A 13,612-nucleotide genomic window follows, 5' to 3' on the forward strand; every position below is an offset into this window, starting at 1 on the left:
CTTTGTGCCCCTGGATCTATCCAGACCTGAAGCCAAATCACTCCTTTCCTTGCTGACTTATGAGCTAGTCAATCCTCCTTGGGGCTTTAGGCTGTGTGACCCATTTCCACTGCCTGCAACTGAAGGTGTCTTACATGACAGAGAGGTGAAGTGAGTTAGCAGCAAAATATTGGAGCTGGGAATCATTTAAAAACCAGGTCTCACTGCTACCAAAGCTCACACATGATTACCATCTCCTACTTGTGGGACCAGAGGGGCATGCTTAGTGATTCAGTATCGAGGGGCTAAGCAGATGGCAGAGGCTGTGAACAAGCACCAGGCAGGGGAAGAGCAGTGGCCTGGGCCCTAGAAAGCCTGACATGAGACTGAGCTTTGAGGGAAACCACTCAGCTCAACACACTCGGGGAATCTGTCTCACCTCAGACCTGTAACCCTTGAAGAGATTCAAGAGACATGACAACAGGACAATGACATATTTATTTACAACTGGACCAAAAAAAGGCATACAGGCATCTTTTAATTAAAAATAATGATGATGATGATTTAAAAAGTCAGAAAAATCGATGCTGTTTGAACTCTTTACGAGGAGTCCGTTTCCCCACTCCCCCCAAAAGAGAATTTCTTAGGGAAAAATCCAAGATTCGAATGAACAAGACTCCATTATCATACTCTACTGCTTGGGTTCCCTTTCCTCCAACCTGATTCTTGGCGGACGCCGCTTGGCACTGCGGAGTCGCTGTGAGGCAAGGTTGAGAAGATCACCGGTTTGACTGGTGGAGCTGGTGAGGGCTGCTGGGAGAGTGCGGGGGAGGGGCGGCGGTGAGGGTGGCGTGTTCCTAGCTCAGCCAGCATCCTGAGCTTTGTCTTGTGGCGGGCTTCCTCCAGGGGCTGCAGCGAGGGCGAGTGGCTGCTACTTAAACCCCAACCCCAGGGTGGGTTTGGTCTCTGGCAGCTTAAGAGCAAACGTCTGTGACACGCACGGGGGCGGGGGCGGGGGGTTAGGAGGAGTGGGCGCTGACGGGGAAGCCAGGCCTGCACGTCAGCTCCGCTTTCTAACTTAGGCTCCTTGCCTATTCCTGGGACTTGGGGAAGGAATGACAGAACTGACTTTCCATCTTCCTTCTCGCAACCAGTGTTCTGGGTGTTCCTCAAAGGAGGCGAGAACTCAGACAGGAGGTGGAGGGGAGGGGTCTGGCTAGAAGAGCTGTGCGTGGGCACTAAGGCTGGGGGATGTCAGGGAGAGCGCCTCTTCCCAGCCACCTAAAGGAGGGCATCTGCGGTCTCCAGGCCTTGTCCCGCCCTGGAAATGGAGGAGAGGGCCCCCCCAGCACACTCTGCAAAGAGCAGCGACCCCCACAAGGAAGGGGCTGAGAAGCATCCTGCGGGGTGAGGACCCTCAGCCCAGACACAGACACACGGATGCTTGGTTTGGCTCTGGAAACACTTGGCCCTGGATCCAGGGTTTCTTGGCACAAAGACAGTTCATTGCAAGTCTCTCCTCTGGTCCAGCAAACTCTCACTGCTCTGAGCAGGGGCAGCTCCTGCTGTCCTGGGGCATTTGGTGCCCAGTACTTCCAGGGGATTTCCTTGTAGCAACCAAGACCTGGGCTTGCTCCCAGTGACAAGATGACCTGAGGCCTGGCGGGAAGCCCCGCCTCGAGCAGCCCTGGGAGGAGGCTGGGGCGGAGAGAAGAGGGAGGAAAAGGGGCTGGAAGAGGCTGGTTGGCACTGAGGATGCGTGCCCAGGCTGAGCTGTGCTTTGTCGCGGCATCAGTGGCGAGGACGGGCAGCGAGAGGCTCAGAAGTCTCACTGAAGCCCGGGAAGGCCCAGCGTTTCCTCTTCCGGTCAGTCGTGGGGTGGCCAACAGCCCTGAGGAACTGAGGTGGAGACAGTGACCAGAACCCAGTGTCTTGATGGGTTTATCCATCCTGGATCCATTTGTTAAAAAAACTAAGGAAAAAACTCCAAACCAAAAATAAACCTGATTAAACAGGTCTGAGAGTTCCTGCTGGAGGGATCTTTCTTAGCACTGAAGAAAAACAACCCACAAAAAACTCATCCCCCACAGAACTGGAATAAGATGATGAAGAAAAATGCAAGATTTATCTATAGGCCCTCCCGCCCCCTATGCAGCCCCAGGATCCAGGAACACTGTGCCAGGAGTTACATTCCAAACGAGCAGGAGTTATTTTATTTTACGTGCCTGCAGTTCCCCACGTGGGGTGGCTTCCTGTCCGTGGATGGAGTGGGCCAGGCCACGGCCCACCCCCATCAGTCTATCTTCACAGCAGCGTAGATCTTGCGGACAAACATGTAGGCTGCATAGAAGCCGATGGTGCCCGTGAGAAGCCAGAAGGACAGGACCATGAGCGCCGTGTAGCCAAAGTAGAGGAGAGAGGGAATGAACTCGACGATGTCCAGCTGGGGCACAAGCAGGGGAGAGAAGAGAGGGGACACGCTTAGTGCCAGCCTGCCGTAGCCAACTGGGTGTCCCCCTACCTTCTCACTGATCTCGTGGTGAAGCTGAAGCCTAGCAAGGGGAAGGGGCCTGCCCCAGGTGGGCAGCGAGGGGCAGGTGGGTCTCACAGTCATGGTGAACCTTCATCAGTACCAGGGCCCGTGCACCGCCTTGGATGCTCACAACCACTATGGTAGTTATTAACTCACTTTACACATGGGGCAGAGTTACACAGCTGGGAAACAGAAGGAGCTGGGATTTGAACCTGGGGCTAGAGGGCTAAGAGCCTAAGGCCCAAATCCACTGACTCAGGCCATTTCTTGTGGGGGTAGGAGGGAGTGGGAGTCTTCCTGGGGAAGGGCCTGGGAGCTCGCTGGGAGATGGGGCTGACCTCAGGGGCCAGTGCCAGAATGACAAAGGCAGCAATGGCCATAGCTGTCACTTCTTCACTCTCCACAGTCCCCAGAACAGTACAGTGAGACTCCTGGATGCTGGAGCACAGGAAGTGGGGGCAGGAGAGAGGCGTCCAGGGCTCCTGGCTTTAGGAACAGAGAGCCACCATGAGCCTGTCTCAGCCTACGGTCCTCTCCACCTGAGTGCGCTCTGTCACTTTCGTTACCCTCTCACGGGGGTCTTTATCTTGGAGCATTTGAACTCCTTTGCAGAGTTCTGAGGCCTGGGCAGGGATGCTAGGGAGTCTGGTGTGTGGTGGGTTTGCTGGGCCAAGTGGAACTAATCTAGGACCTTGGTATCAAGACCTGCCCAGCCCACCGCGGCCTGAGTGGGGCCTGTTCTAGGGCTCATGGGCAGACACATGGTCACAAAATGCCAGGAGCCCAGAAGAAAATAATAAGGGTCACTATTTGAGACTGTCTCCCTGAAGTCAAATATCCTCAAACTAGGGGTGAAGGCCATGTTTTCCAGCTCAACTGCCTATGTCTCCTTTTATGAGCTTTCTTATGGCTGAAGACGGGGTGAAGGTGAGGGGGGAAACAGGGCAGTGGTAAATCCAGTGGTAAAACCAGGAAACGGATGAGGCAAAAAGGCAGCGCTGGAAAGTTCCTTAGAGTTCAGACAGGCCAAGGCCACCATTTTACAGACAGGGCTCTGGGGCTGGAGGAGGTTTTCAGAGCAGAGAAGAAAGCCTGGGCCAGAGGCAGGAAGGGCAGGAGGCTGAGACGTGACCCTTGTGTAGGTGGCTATGGTAGCAGGTTTTGCTTGCCCAACACTGGCTCCTGTCTTCCTTCTTCCTGGTGTCTCGGGTACCCACTCCCTACTTTGTGGTCCTACTGGGGCTGTCGGTCCTAATACAAAACCTAAGCTAGTCAATCAGAGTATGCCATCCTATTGGACATGAGGAACAGTGAGGGATGGCATGTAGCCTGGGCCAATGAGTGTCTTCCCTGGGATTTATAACATAATGATAGAGGAAAGATGTTCTTTTAGTTCTAGAGCTGCAAAGCTGAGAAAAGGAGACTCTAGGGCTGCTATTGGTCACTCTTCTACTTTGTGGAAAGATCCTGCCTGCAGATTGAAGCCAAGAAAACACACACAGAGCTGAGGAATAAACACAGAGCCCTGATACCATTTGAGCTGCTGGATCTAACGAAGCCTGAAGCTAGAACTCCAACTTCTTATTAAACTTACATCAGCCAAAACATTCTCTTTTTTGCTTAAGCCAGTTGGAACTGGTTTTGGTCACTTTCCATTCAAAATAGTTCTGATTAATATGGGCTGTAGAGAAGGAAAATTAGATTTGTTCTGCAGCGTTCCAGGAACAAGACTATGGTCTGAAGATGGAATTTACAGGGAGGCAGATTTCAGTGTGACTTAAGGAAGGCCTTGATAATGACAGGAGCTATCCAGAGAATGGAAGCATCAGGAGGGAGTGTCTTCTGTTGCTGGATGTGCTAGAGCAGGGGTCAGCAAGCTTTTTCTTAAAGGACCAGATTATAAATAGTTTAGGCCATGTGGCCTCTCTCAAAACTACTCCACTCTGCCATTGTAGTGTAAAAACAGCCTTGACAATATGTAAATGAACAAGCATGGCTGTGTGCCAATAAAACTTTGTTTACAGAAGCAGGCCTGCTGGCCCATGGGCTACAGTTGGCTGACCCCTGAGCTAGATGATCACTTGTTGGGATCGCTGGAGAAGAGGGCAGTCAGCAAACTGGAAGCAGGGGTGGAAGCACCGCACTCAAATATCTGGACAGTCCTTTCCAACCTGACATTTTCGGGAAAGGGAATTCCAAGCTTCGCCCAGCTGACCTATGCCTCTAGTTTGGGAATACACCCTGGTTCTAAGCAGAGGACTTCTCGGTTTGGGGTTCTGGATACCCAAAGTACAGCGGGTAAAACTGTCTTCAGAGTAAGCTCCAGAGGTAACATGGGGTCCACCAGAGTGACCCCAGACTCCTCTCCATGGCCCATCTGGTTTATGTGTTACACACAAATCTAATAAACCTGCTGTGGGGATCTGTCTGTATTCTTACTCTTACGCCACTCTTTGGGGACAGTGAGCTCTGTGAGTATAGCCGAGTTCCTACATCTGAGTGCTAAAGGCTATTTCAGCAGTTTCTGCTTTTACCTTTATTAACGCTTCTCATTTACTTTCATTCTTTCAAGTTACTGTTCTTTTTTTTTTTTTTTTCTTCTGTCTTCTTGTGGTGAACACTGTATTAGTCTCTCTTACTTCCTCTTAAAAGCACTGTAAGGTGATATACTCCCTTTAAGTTCTGCTTTGGTTGTATCTCACAGGTTTTGCATACAACATTCTCACTGTCATTTATCCTGAAGGCTTTTGTCACCCAAACATACTCTCTTTCCTAAAAAGATTATGTTCTAAGAGCAGGAACAGTTCTAGGATGACTTTGGTCCTCCTCATTCTTGGCAGAAAAGTAAGACTTAGACACTTGGGGTTTTCCCCCAGCACCCTCCCCCCCACAATCCTGCCCCGAAAGGGCTAGGGGGCTCCCTCATGCAGGGTGGTACCTTGTTAACAAAATAAAAGATGGCATAGACCAGGACATAGAATGCAGATCCCCCGGAGACTAGGAAATTCCTCCACCACCAGCGGTAATCCTGAGGAGGAAACAGAGAAGGGTCATCGCTGTCTCCAGGCAGAACCTCTTCCCCAAGTTTCAGAGCTGCCTGAGGAACTAAAGACCCTGGGTAAGGACTGTAATATTTGGGGTGATGCGAAGCTTTTATACCTTGACTGTGATGGTGGTTACACAACTGTATGCATTTCTAAAAACTTACAGAACTGTAGATTAAAAAGGGTGAACTTTACTGTTTATAAATTATATCTCAATTTAAAAAAATCAGCAACAACAAAAGAACATTATTAACAACATTAGCATTTCTTGAGCAAACGCTCACCATGTGCCACATACTGTTCTAAGTGCTCTGTGTGAATCAGCTCATTGCGTCTCTGCAGCAGCCCTCTGAGTTAGGCCCGGAAGGCACACGGAGGTTAGACAACTGCCCAAGATCCAGAGCTACTAACAGAGGAGCCAGGGTTTCAGCTCAGGCTGTCTGTCCCAGAGCCCTTGTTTTGCCCGCCAAGAGCTAGTCCCCAGATGGAGGGCAGGTCATCCAAACTGCATCAGCTGTTGAAGAAACCACTACTGGAGCGGACTCAGTACTGATGAGCCTACTGTCATTAGGTCGTGGTGACTTCCCCACAAGACTATGCAGTGAGGTAGGGATCATTAACTCTAGTCTACAGCTGAACAAATGGACGCTCGGCAAGGGGAAGTGATGTACTTGCCCAAGACCTCATGGCCAGAAGAGGCAGGACCACATGAGAAACCCAGACAGCCTCACTGACCCAATTCAATACTGGACCCAGCTGCCCCCACCCCAAACTGCGGGCCCCATTCCCCTCACCTCTGCACACAGCTGGAAGTATACCATGACGATGCTGATTTGTGAACAGGACACCACCAGGATGATGAAGACGAGGAACAGGAAGCCGAAAAGGTAATAGAACTGATTCTCCCAGATTGCCTGCGGATACACCACAGCCGGCCTTCAGCTAGCCTGCCCCCACTCCCCTGGCATTCCCTGCTTGTGCTCGGGAACGCCATCCCTTAGTCAGGACTGGCAGGAATGGAGACACCATCATGACACCACTGGGGCCTGTGGGCCTGGCTCGTGGCTGACTGGTCTCTCCTCCCTGGAGCAAAGGGTTCCTAGGGAGGGGCCGGGGCATGGCTGATCCCGAGATGGGTGGCCCCCGCCTGAACTCAGCAGCTTGCGGAAAATAATGAATCCCACTCCGATCAAAATTACACAGCAGCCACCACTACCTGGGGCAGCTCACCATGTGCCAGGCACAGTGCTACGTGCTTTACGTACAACACCACATGTCAGCCTATGAAAGCATGCCATTTTACAGTGGAAGAAGTCAAGGTTCAGAGAGGCTGGTGATTGGCCCAGTGTCACACAAACAGAACAGATGTAGCCTCCCTGCCCAGGCAGCCAACCTGTCCTAGGCAGGGCTGGGTGGGCGAGGGGGTCTCAGCAGGGGCGGGCTGGGCCACTCCAGAGGAGTGGATGCTCGTCCAGCACTGACTTAGTGCAAGACCCTCTCTCCATGCTAGGGGCTGAGCTGGGTCAGCTGGACTTAGATGGCTCTGAAGAACCGTTCTGCCAACTTTCATCTTGGCATGCCTGGGAGAGGAGTAATCATCATTACAACAGCAGCTACAAGTTAACAAGCATTTCCTGAATGCCAAGCACTGTGCCTTTTATAGACATTATCACGTTCCAGCCTCATGACGATCCTGAGAATTAGGCATCGTCCCCCACACTTCCCTAGGAGTTTCGAGTAACTTAGGTAAAGACACGTAGGGACCCAGAAATCAAAGCAGACGCAACAATGATATTAATAATGGTGGTGACTGACGGCAATATTGCAAAAGCAGCCAAAGCAGCTTCTATTTACTGAGCCCTTCCCACACCAGACCCCGTACATATGGCACATCTCACATAACCTTCCAAGCTGTCCTGAGAGGCAGGACTGTTACCCTATTTTAGGGCAAAGAATGGGGGCTCTGAGAGGCTAAAAGGTCTGTCTGAAATTTCATAGGCGGTAAGAGGCAGAGCACCTAAGTGGAGGGGTAGGGACTAGGCTAGTGTGGGTGAAGGTGAGGGGTGGGGAGCAAGTAGTGGTACTCACACTGAAGATGAAGAAGAGCTCGATGAACATGGCGCCGAAGGGCAGGATCCCAGCCATGAGAATGCTGCGGAGAATGGGAGGGTTAACACTGCTGGGAGACCTGGGCCACTGGAAGCTTCAGGCTCCCTCCCGAGCCAGCAAGAATGAGAATGCATACACTGCTTGGTGGGTCTAAATCTTTCGGCATGCTTTTGTACCATTATAGCCTCTCAAGAGGTGGGCATCATTCTCCCCATTTTGTAGATGGGAAAACTGAGGTACAGAGAGGTGGCGTGACTTGCCCAAGGTCCACGGTAGTCTTTACCTGTCACCCTGCACCTTTCCACTCCACCCCTTCCCTGGCCAACACCGAGTCTGGCTACAACTTGGTCCTCTCTATCTTGGAGTGAAGCTAAGCTTTCAGGAAGTCTACTAGAGCCAGCCGGGGCTGCAGGAGCACCTGTCATAGCCCCCACAGTGGGAGGGTGCCCCTGTCCATGTCTTTCCAAGGAGATGGCTCAGGGGAACGTTGGCCTTGCCTACTCCAGAAGCCCCCGCCTGGCCCTTGCCGGAGACTCACCCCACAAATCGGTTCATGTACCACCGCTGCTCAGGGACCTGCCGGGGAATCTGGTTGGTGCGCACAGGGTTGTCATATGGCTGCTTGCGGAAGCCGAAGTAGTAACCCAGGTAGACGAGGGGCAGCGAGATCCCGAACCACATGCATAGCAGGGCCACCATGGTGGGGAAGGGCACCTGTGGGCACAGCACCGTGAGGCTCCACAAGCCCTGAAGCCCAGGCTGGGGCCGTGCAGGGGGAGATGGACCTTCTGGGTCCCAGGCAGGAAGGGCACAGCAGGGCCACCATGGTGGGGAAGCTCCTGCAGACACGCCCCCCACAGGGCTCCTGGCCAGACTGTCCTGGGGCTGACCCCAGCCCTGGGAAAAGCAGAGGGCAGGTGGAGGGCCAGTTGAGCCATGAAGTGAAGGAACCACGGCATCCTACAGGAGCTTGTCACCAGGGAGGACGTGGGGAAAGAACAAGGAAGGAGGGACTGACAGCATGAAGGGGAGAGGAAGGGCTGGAATGAAGGGAAATTACGTGTGGTTTGTTAAGTGAAAACAAAGGGGATAAAACAGAAGTGCACAAATAGTGTGTTCCCAATTTCACTCAATGAAAACACCACAATATACCACTAAGTGAAAAAAGCAGGATATAAAACTGTACGTAGAGAACTCCGTTTTAATAAAAACACCCCAATACTTATATGCATACGTGCCTGGAGAGGCCTACACCAAAAAGTTAATAGCACTTCCTCAGATGGGGTATGGGGCTTTGGAATTGACTTTTCATTTTTTTTTAAATTCCCCTCTGCACAGTCTTAGGTTTTTACAACTCACACAAAATGGAAGAAATGAATTAATATTTGTAAAGTGTTCAGAACAATACTTATTCCAAAGTAAGCACTATATAAATGTTTGCTATTATTTTATAATTTTAAGATTACAGTATTCCATTTTAAATATATCTAAAAAGAGGTTAAAAGACTGCAAAAACAGGGAATTCCCTGGCAGTCCAGTGGTTGGGACTCTGCGCTTCCATTGCAGGGGGCACGGGTTTGATCCCTGGTCGGGGAACTAAGATCCTGCAAGCTGCGTGGTGCGGCCCAGCCAAAAAAAAAAAGACTGCCAAAACATACTAAAGATCTACATTAACTTTTCTGTACTTTCCTTTCTAAAATTTCTGCAATGAGTGTTTATAGTGAGCAGCTGGTAACTGGGAGAAAAATGTTGAGAGACAGAAGGGAGACAGGTATAAAAAAGAGGAAGTGAGAGGAAGAGCACGACCCTGTCTTTCCTGAGGGCAGCTCCCTGGACCGCTGGGAAGGACCAGTCCTCCCGCAGCCCGGACTGCAAGCCTCACCCAAGGACCTTCTGTGGGCACCTGCCAGTGGAGGGGGGGCGGCTCTCTCTGCTGAGGCTGGGATGGCAAACACCTGCCCCACCTCTCCCGCAGCTAATCCATCAAGACCATCTCCCCACCCCCAACTGAGTCCACAATCCTCGTAGTGGGGCTGGTGCTGAGCTCGGGGCAGGGACACTAGGAGGAGAGCCTTGTTTTGGGAGACTGACCTCGTCAAGTCGTACCAAGCAGCTTTCCCTTGGTTGAGACAAGGGAAATTCCCCAGTTGGCCCCTGGAGTGTGGAAATCTCCCTTTGGAGAAGTGAGCTTTGGTCAGCTGTCTGAAAGAGCCCATGGGAAGGGCAGGACAGATGGATGCATAGGGCTGGAGAAACCCTGGTCAGCCCTCAGCCCCCAGGGCTGGGAACAGCCCTCTGGGGACTTAGAGAAGGGAAGGAAGCAGCAGGAAGTGACCTGCAGGAATGGGCCTGAGCACAGCTGGCCCTCCCTTGCCGGGAAGGGCACTTACCGCCCCTGATGAGTGCTTTCCCCAGATGAAGCAATTCAATACGAAGCAGATGCCAAAAACCACGCCAGGGTACAATGTCGCCGTCTGGAAGCAAGAGAGACCAGGCTGGGGAGCTGCATCTAGGGAGAGTTCCCGCCTGCCCCATCAGGGCTCCCCGACTAGAGGTTCTCAAGCCCTCCCTGTCCTATAGGACTCAGCGCAAGGATAAACCCTTCCAGAAAGCACTCCTTGACCCCCAGACTAGGCAAGCCTCCTGCTCTCTGTCCCTTTAGATCCCTGAACCGCACCGTCCTTGCCCTCATCCGAGTTCATAATCATGCGCTGTTGTTACCCCTACAGACATAAGCTCTTGGGAGGATCACGTCTGCTCACTGACGTGCTCCCAGCACTCAGAGCACAGTAGTGTTCAATAAGCATTTGTTGAACAGGAATGACCAAACACAAGTTTTACTCAACACGTAGGTCTGGGCCTCAACCCAAACTGTCCAGAGTGGTGGGTAAGCTTTAATTGAGTCTTAGGGGCGGTGGGTGCTCGCCTCCACGTGCATCAATCATCTCACCCCATCCTCACTACAGGCCTAGATGGGAAGGACTGTCACTATCCCTTTTCAAGAAGAGGACACTGAGGCCCAGGAACGTTAAATACCCAACACCCCAACTTCACACAGTCAGTTAAGGGTGGAGCAGAGGTTCAAACCCAGGCAGTCTGACTCCAGAGGCCCTGCGCCTGACGCCCTGCGGTGTATTCTATCCAGTCAAGACCTCTGGGGCTGGGGCTCAGGCACTGGGAACCAAAGCCCTAGACCTACAGTGGAGGCTCCTTTACTCCTGCGGCTGCCTGAGCATCCAAGAGGGTCTGACCGTGATGCCTGAGGCTCCCTGCAATCTGGTGCTCAGCCCCACGGCCGGTTTTATTCGCCGTTAGCCTGTAGCCTCCCACACCCGCTAACTGGCCACTGCTCCTCCACGCCCCGGCCCCGGGCCTTTGTGAGGCAGTCGTCAGCATCTCAGGTATCCGCCGTCTGAGCGCCCGTGCTGGACCAGTGGCCTTCTGTATACAGTCTCCTTCCCACCATTCCAACCACACGACGACCTGAGATGCAGGTGCAACCAGCCCCCAGTGGAGAGGTGGGGAAACCAAGGCTCAGAGGGCCGGCCGAGGTTACCAGCCAAGGAGGTAACCGAGTCAGGACTGGGATCCAGGAGGTTCCAGAACCTGAGGCCTCCTCGCGGGCTGCTTCCACCCAGCTGAAACCCTCCTCTCTGAGGCCCAGCTCAAACGTCATTTCCCCCCTCCTGTGTGTTCCTGCTTTCCTCTGCTGTGTAGCAGGGAATTCCTCGTCTGTCCTCCTGGCTGAAATTTATGGACTGGGCACTGTGCTAGATACCAGGAAGAACAGGAAAAATGTTCAGACCCATAAATGGAGAACAACATAAGTGGCACTCATAGGCACAAGGCTCTGCCCAGGCCCCTCTGGGGTGCCAAGGAGGACCCTGAAGTTAGAATTGGTGGGGGAGGAAGAGTGACCCCGGAGCTAAGACTTAGCTGCCCACGCAGGGCTGGAGGAGAGAAGAGCAGGTGTACACCTGCACAGCTGTGGCTGCAGCAGAGGCCCACCTGTGGAGCGAGGCAGAGCTCCACACCAGGGGAGGGTCAGAATCTTGCAGGGAAACTGAGGAGGCCTAGGACGGCCAAGGGCCCAGGCAGGAGGCAAAGATGCCTGAACCTGGGCAGGAGTCCTGGGGATGGAGATGGGAAGGAATTCGTGGACTATCTGGCAGGAGAACCGTCCACACTTGATGTATAAGAGGAGGCAGGGGTGCTAGTGAGTCGGAGGAAGAAAGGGAGCCACCCTGCTGACTGCCTTGGGGGCCCGGCAGGATGATGGTGCCACCGGATGCAGGGAGCAGGTTTGGGGCAGAGAGACGGGGTTTGCCGGGGGACCAGTACAGGGAGACTTGGAGGGTATCTGGTGGGAGACCTCATCAGGGAATGTCTCACCAGGGGAGGAGAGGGCTGGGTTTTACAGCTCTGAAGATCCCTGGGTCTCGGCACACAGTAGCCTGAGAAAAACACCTTGCATCAAGAATTTAGGAAACTCTTTTTGATCTTCCCAGAACCGCTGTCACAGCTCTTCTATACTGAGGGCTTATTAATTGCCAGGGGTATTTGCCAGAGCTGGAATAGCCTGAGTTCCCCTGCGCTTTTGATAGCTGTGAGAATGGTTTCAGAAGGCTTGGGTCTAGAGGCTTCTCTGAATTTGGCACCAGGGGTTTCCCTGGTCCTCTAAGGGCTCACTTGCTCTGGGAGAAGGGGCTCAGGGCTCCCTGGGAGGCAGGGTCAACTCCCAGGCGTCCTCCGGTTTCTGTGGTCTTTTCTGCTGCCAAGAACTCTCCTCACCGCCAGCAGGACAGTGAACATCAGAAGCGGACCTTACTGAAGAGGAGCAGAGGCACCGGAGTCTGGAAAACAGGCTGACGGTGACGTGGGGCCTGGCTTCTCCCGCCCCGGCAGGTAAGTGTTCTCACAGCTGCCCTGCTGATCAGGTTTTGACCTTAAACTTTGACACCTGGGATGGTGTGTAAATCCTGTTATTCTGAATCCCCTATTTCTTCTTGTGCTTGAGCCATGGGACAATGTAGGCTAAAAATCACCTAAGTTCAATTCCCTCTTTTCATGGATGCGGCTACTAAGGCCTCAGAGGGAAGCACCCGTGGGTGAGAGTCCAGCACTCCTGGCCCTCGGGTGTGCTCCTCCCACCCCATCGGGCTGCGGCTCAGCACCTGGCCCTAAACCCCCACCAGAGCCTGCCTACGCTGCTCCCGAGGAGCCCAGGAGGAAGCTTCCTGGCTCCCCAAGAACACGGGGAGGAGGTTTAGGACACTTACACAGAAGGCTCCTTTCTTCCACCGATGGCCTTTTAGAGTGCGGTAGAGACGGCCGGCGGAAAATCCACCGAACACCCTGTGGGGAAACGGAAGGGATCCACACAAGGGGACCTGTTAGTTGCAGTGCAGGCGGTCTGCGCCAGCCCTGGGACCCCACTCATGCACACGTACCCCATGAACATGAAGAGGAAGCAGGCTGTGGTCATGAGAGCTCCCCGGCTGGAGGGTGACAGCATCCCAAGCATGGCCACAACTGAGGAGGGAGGGGCAAGAGAGGGAAAGTCAGGGTCTCTAGGCCCCAAGGCCCAGTCGCAGGCTGGCTCACAGGGCCCCAGGGCAGGTGAGGCTAGATGAGGCTCCCTACTCCCTCGCCCTACTCTACTGGAGAAGACTGGGTCTTAGCTGGGGTTCAGAGGGGTGCAGCAGTTGCTGGGCCATGGCTGGCTGCATCTTTTTCTTTTTTTTTTTAATTTATTTTATTTTTATTTATTTATGGCTGCATTGGGTCTTTGTTGCTGCGCGCAGGCTTTCTCTAGTTGCGGTGAGTGGGGGCTACTCTTCATTGCAGTGCTCGGGCTTCTCATTGCGGTGGCTTCTCTTGTTGCGCAGCACGGGCTCTAGGTGCGTGAGCTTCAGTAGTTGTGGCTCGAGGGCTCTAGGGCGCAGGC

The 13,612-nt window shown here is 53.2% G+C and overlaps 1 protein-coding gene across 2 annotated transcripts in view; it reads right to left on the minus strand.

Moving 5' to 3' along the window:
- Window positions 1-454: 454 nt before the first annotated feature.
- TM9SF4 (transmembrane 9 superfamily member 4) overlaps window positions 455-13,612 on the minus strand; it is a 54,762-nt gene continuing 41,604 nt past the window's right edge. The window contains exons 11-18 of one of the 2 annotated variants that reach the window (XM_036825574.1): window positions 13,116-13,197; window positions 12,945-13,020; window positions 10,056-10,139; window positions 8,204-8,379; window positions 7,645-7,708; window positions 6,351-6,470; window positions 5,451-5,540; window positions 455-2,422 (exon numbers count right to left, since the gene is read on the minus strand). In XM_036825574.1, coding sequence (XP_036681469.1) covers window positions 2,273-2,422; window positions 5,451-5,540; window positions 6,351-6,470; window positions 7,645-7,708; window positions 8,204-8,379; window positions 10,056-10,139; window positions 12,945-13,020; window positions 13,116-13,197 — 842 coding nt within the window. In that variant the 3' untranslated portion in view covers window positions 455-2,272. The remainder of the gene's footprint in view (window positions 2,423-5,450; window positions 5,541-6,350; window positions 6,471-7,644; window positions 7,709-8,203; window positions 8,380-10,055; window positions 10,140-12,944; window positions 13,021-13,115; window positions 13,198-13,612) is intronic. The other variant, XM_036825575.1, reaches the window with a different exon arrangement.

Source organism: Balaenoptera musculus, chromosome 15, assembly GCF_009873245.2.
Source record: "Balaenoptera musculus isolate JJ_BM4_2016_0621 chromosome 15, mBalMus1.pri.v3, whole genome shotgun sequence".
In the NCBI taxonomy this organism is placed as follows: Eukaryota; Metazoa; Chordata; class Mammalia; order Artiodactyla; family Balaenopteridae; genus Balaenoptera; species Balaenoptera musculus.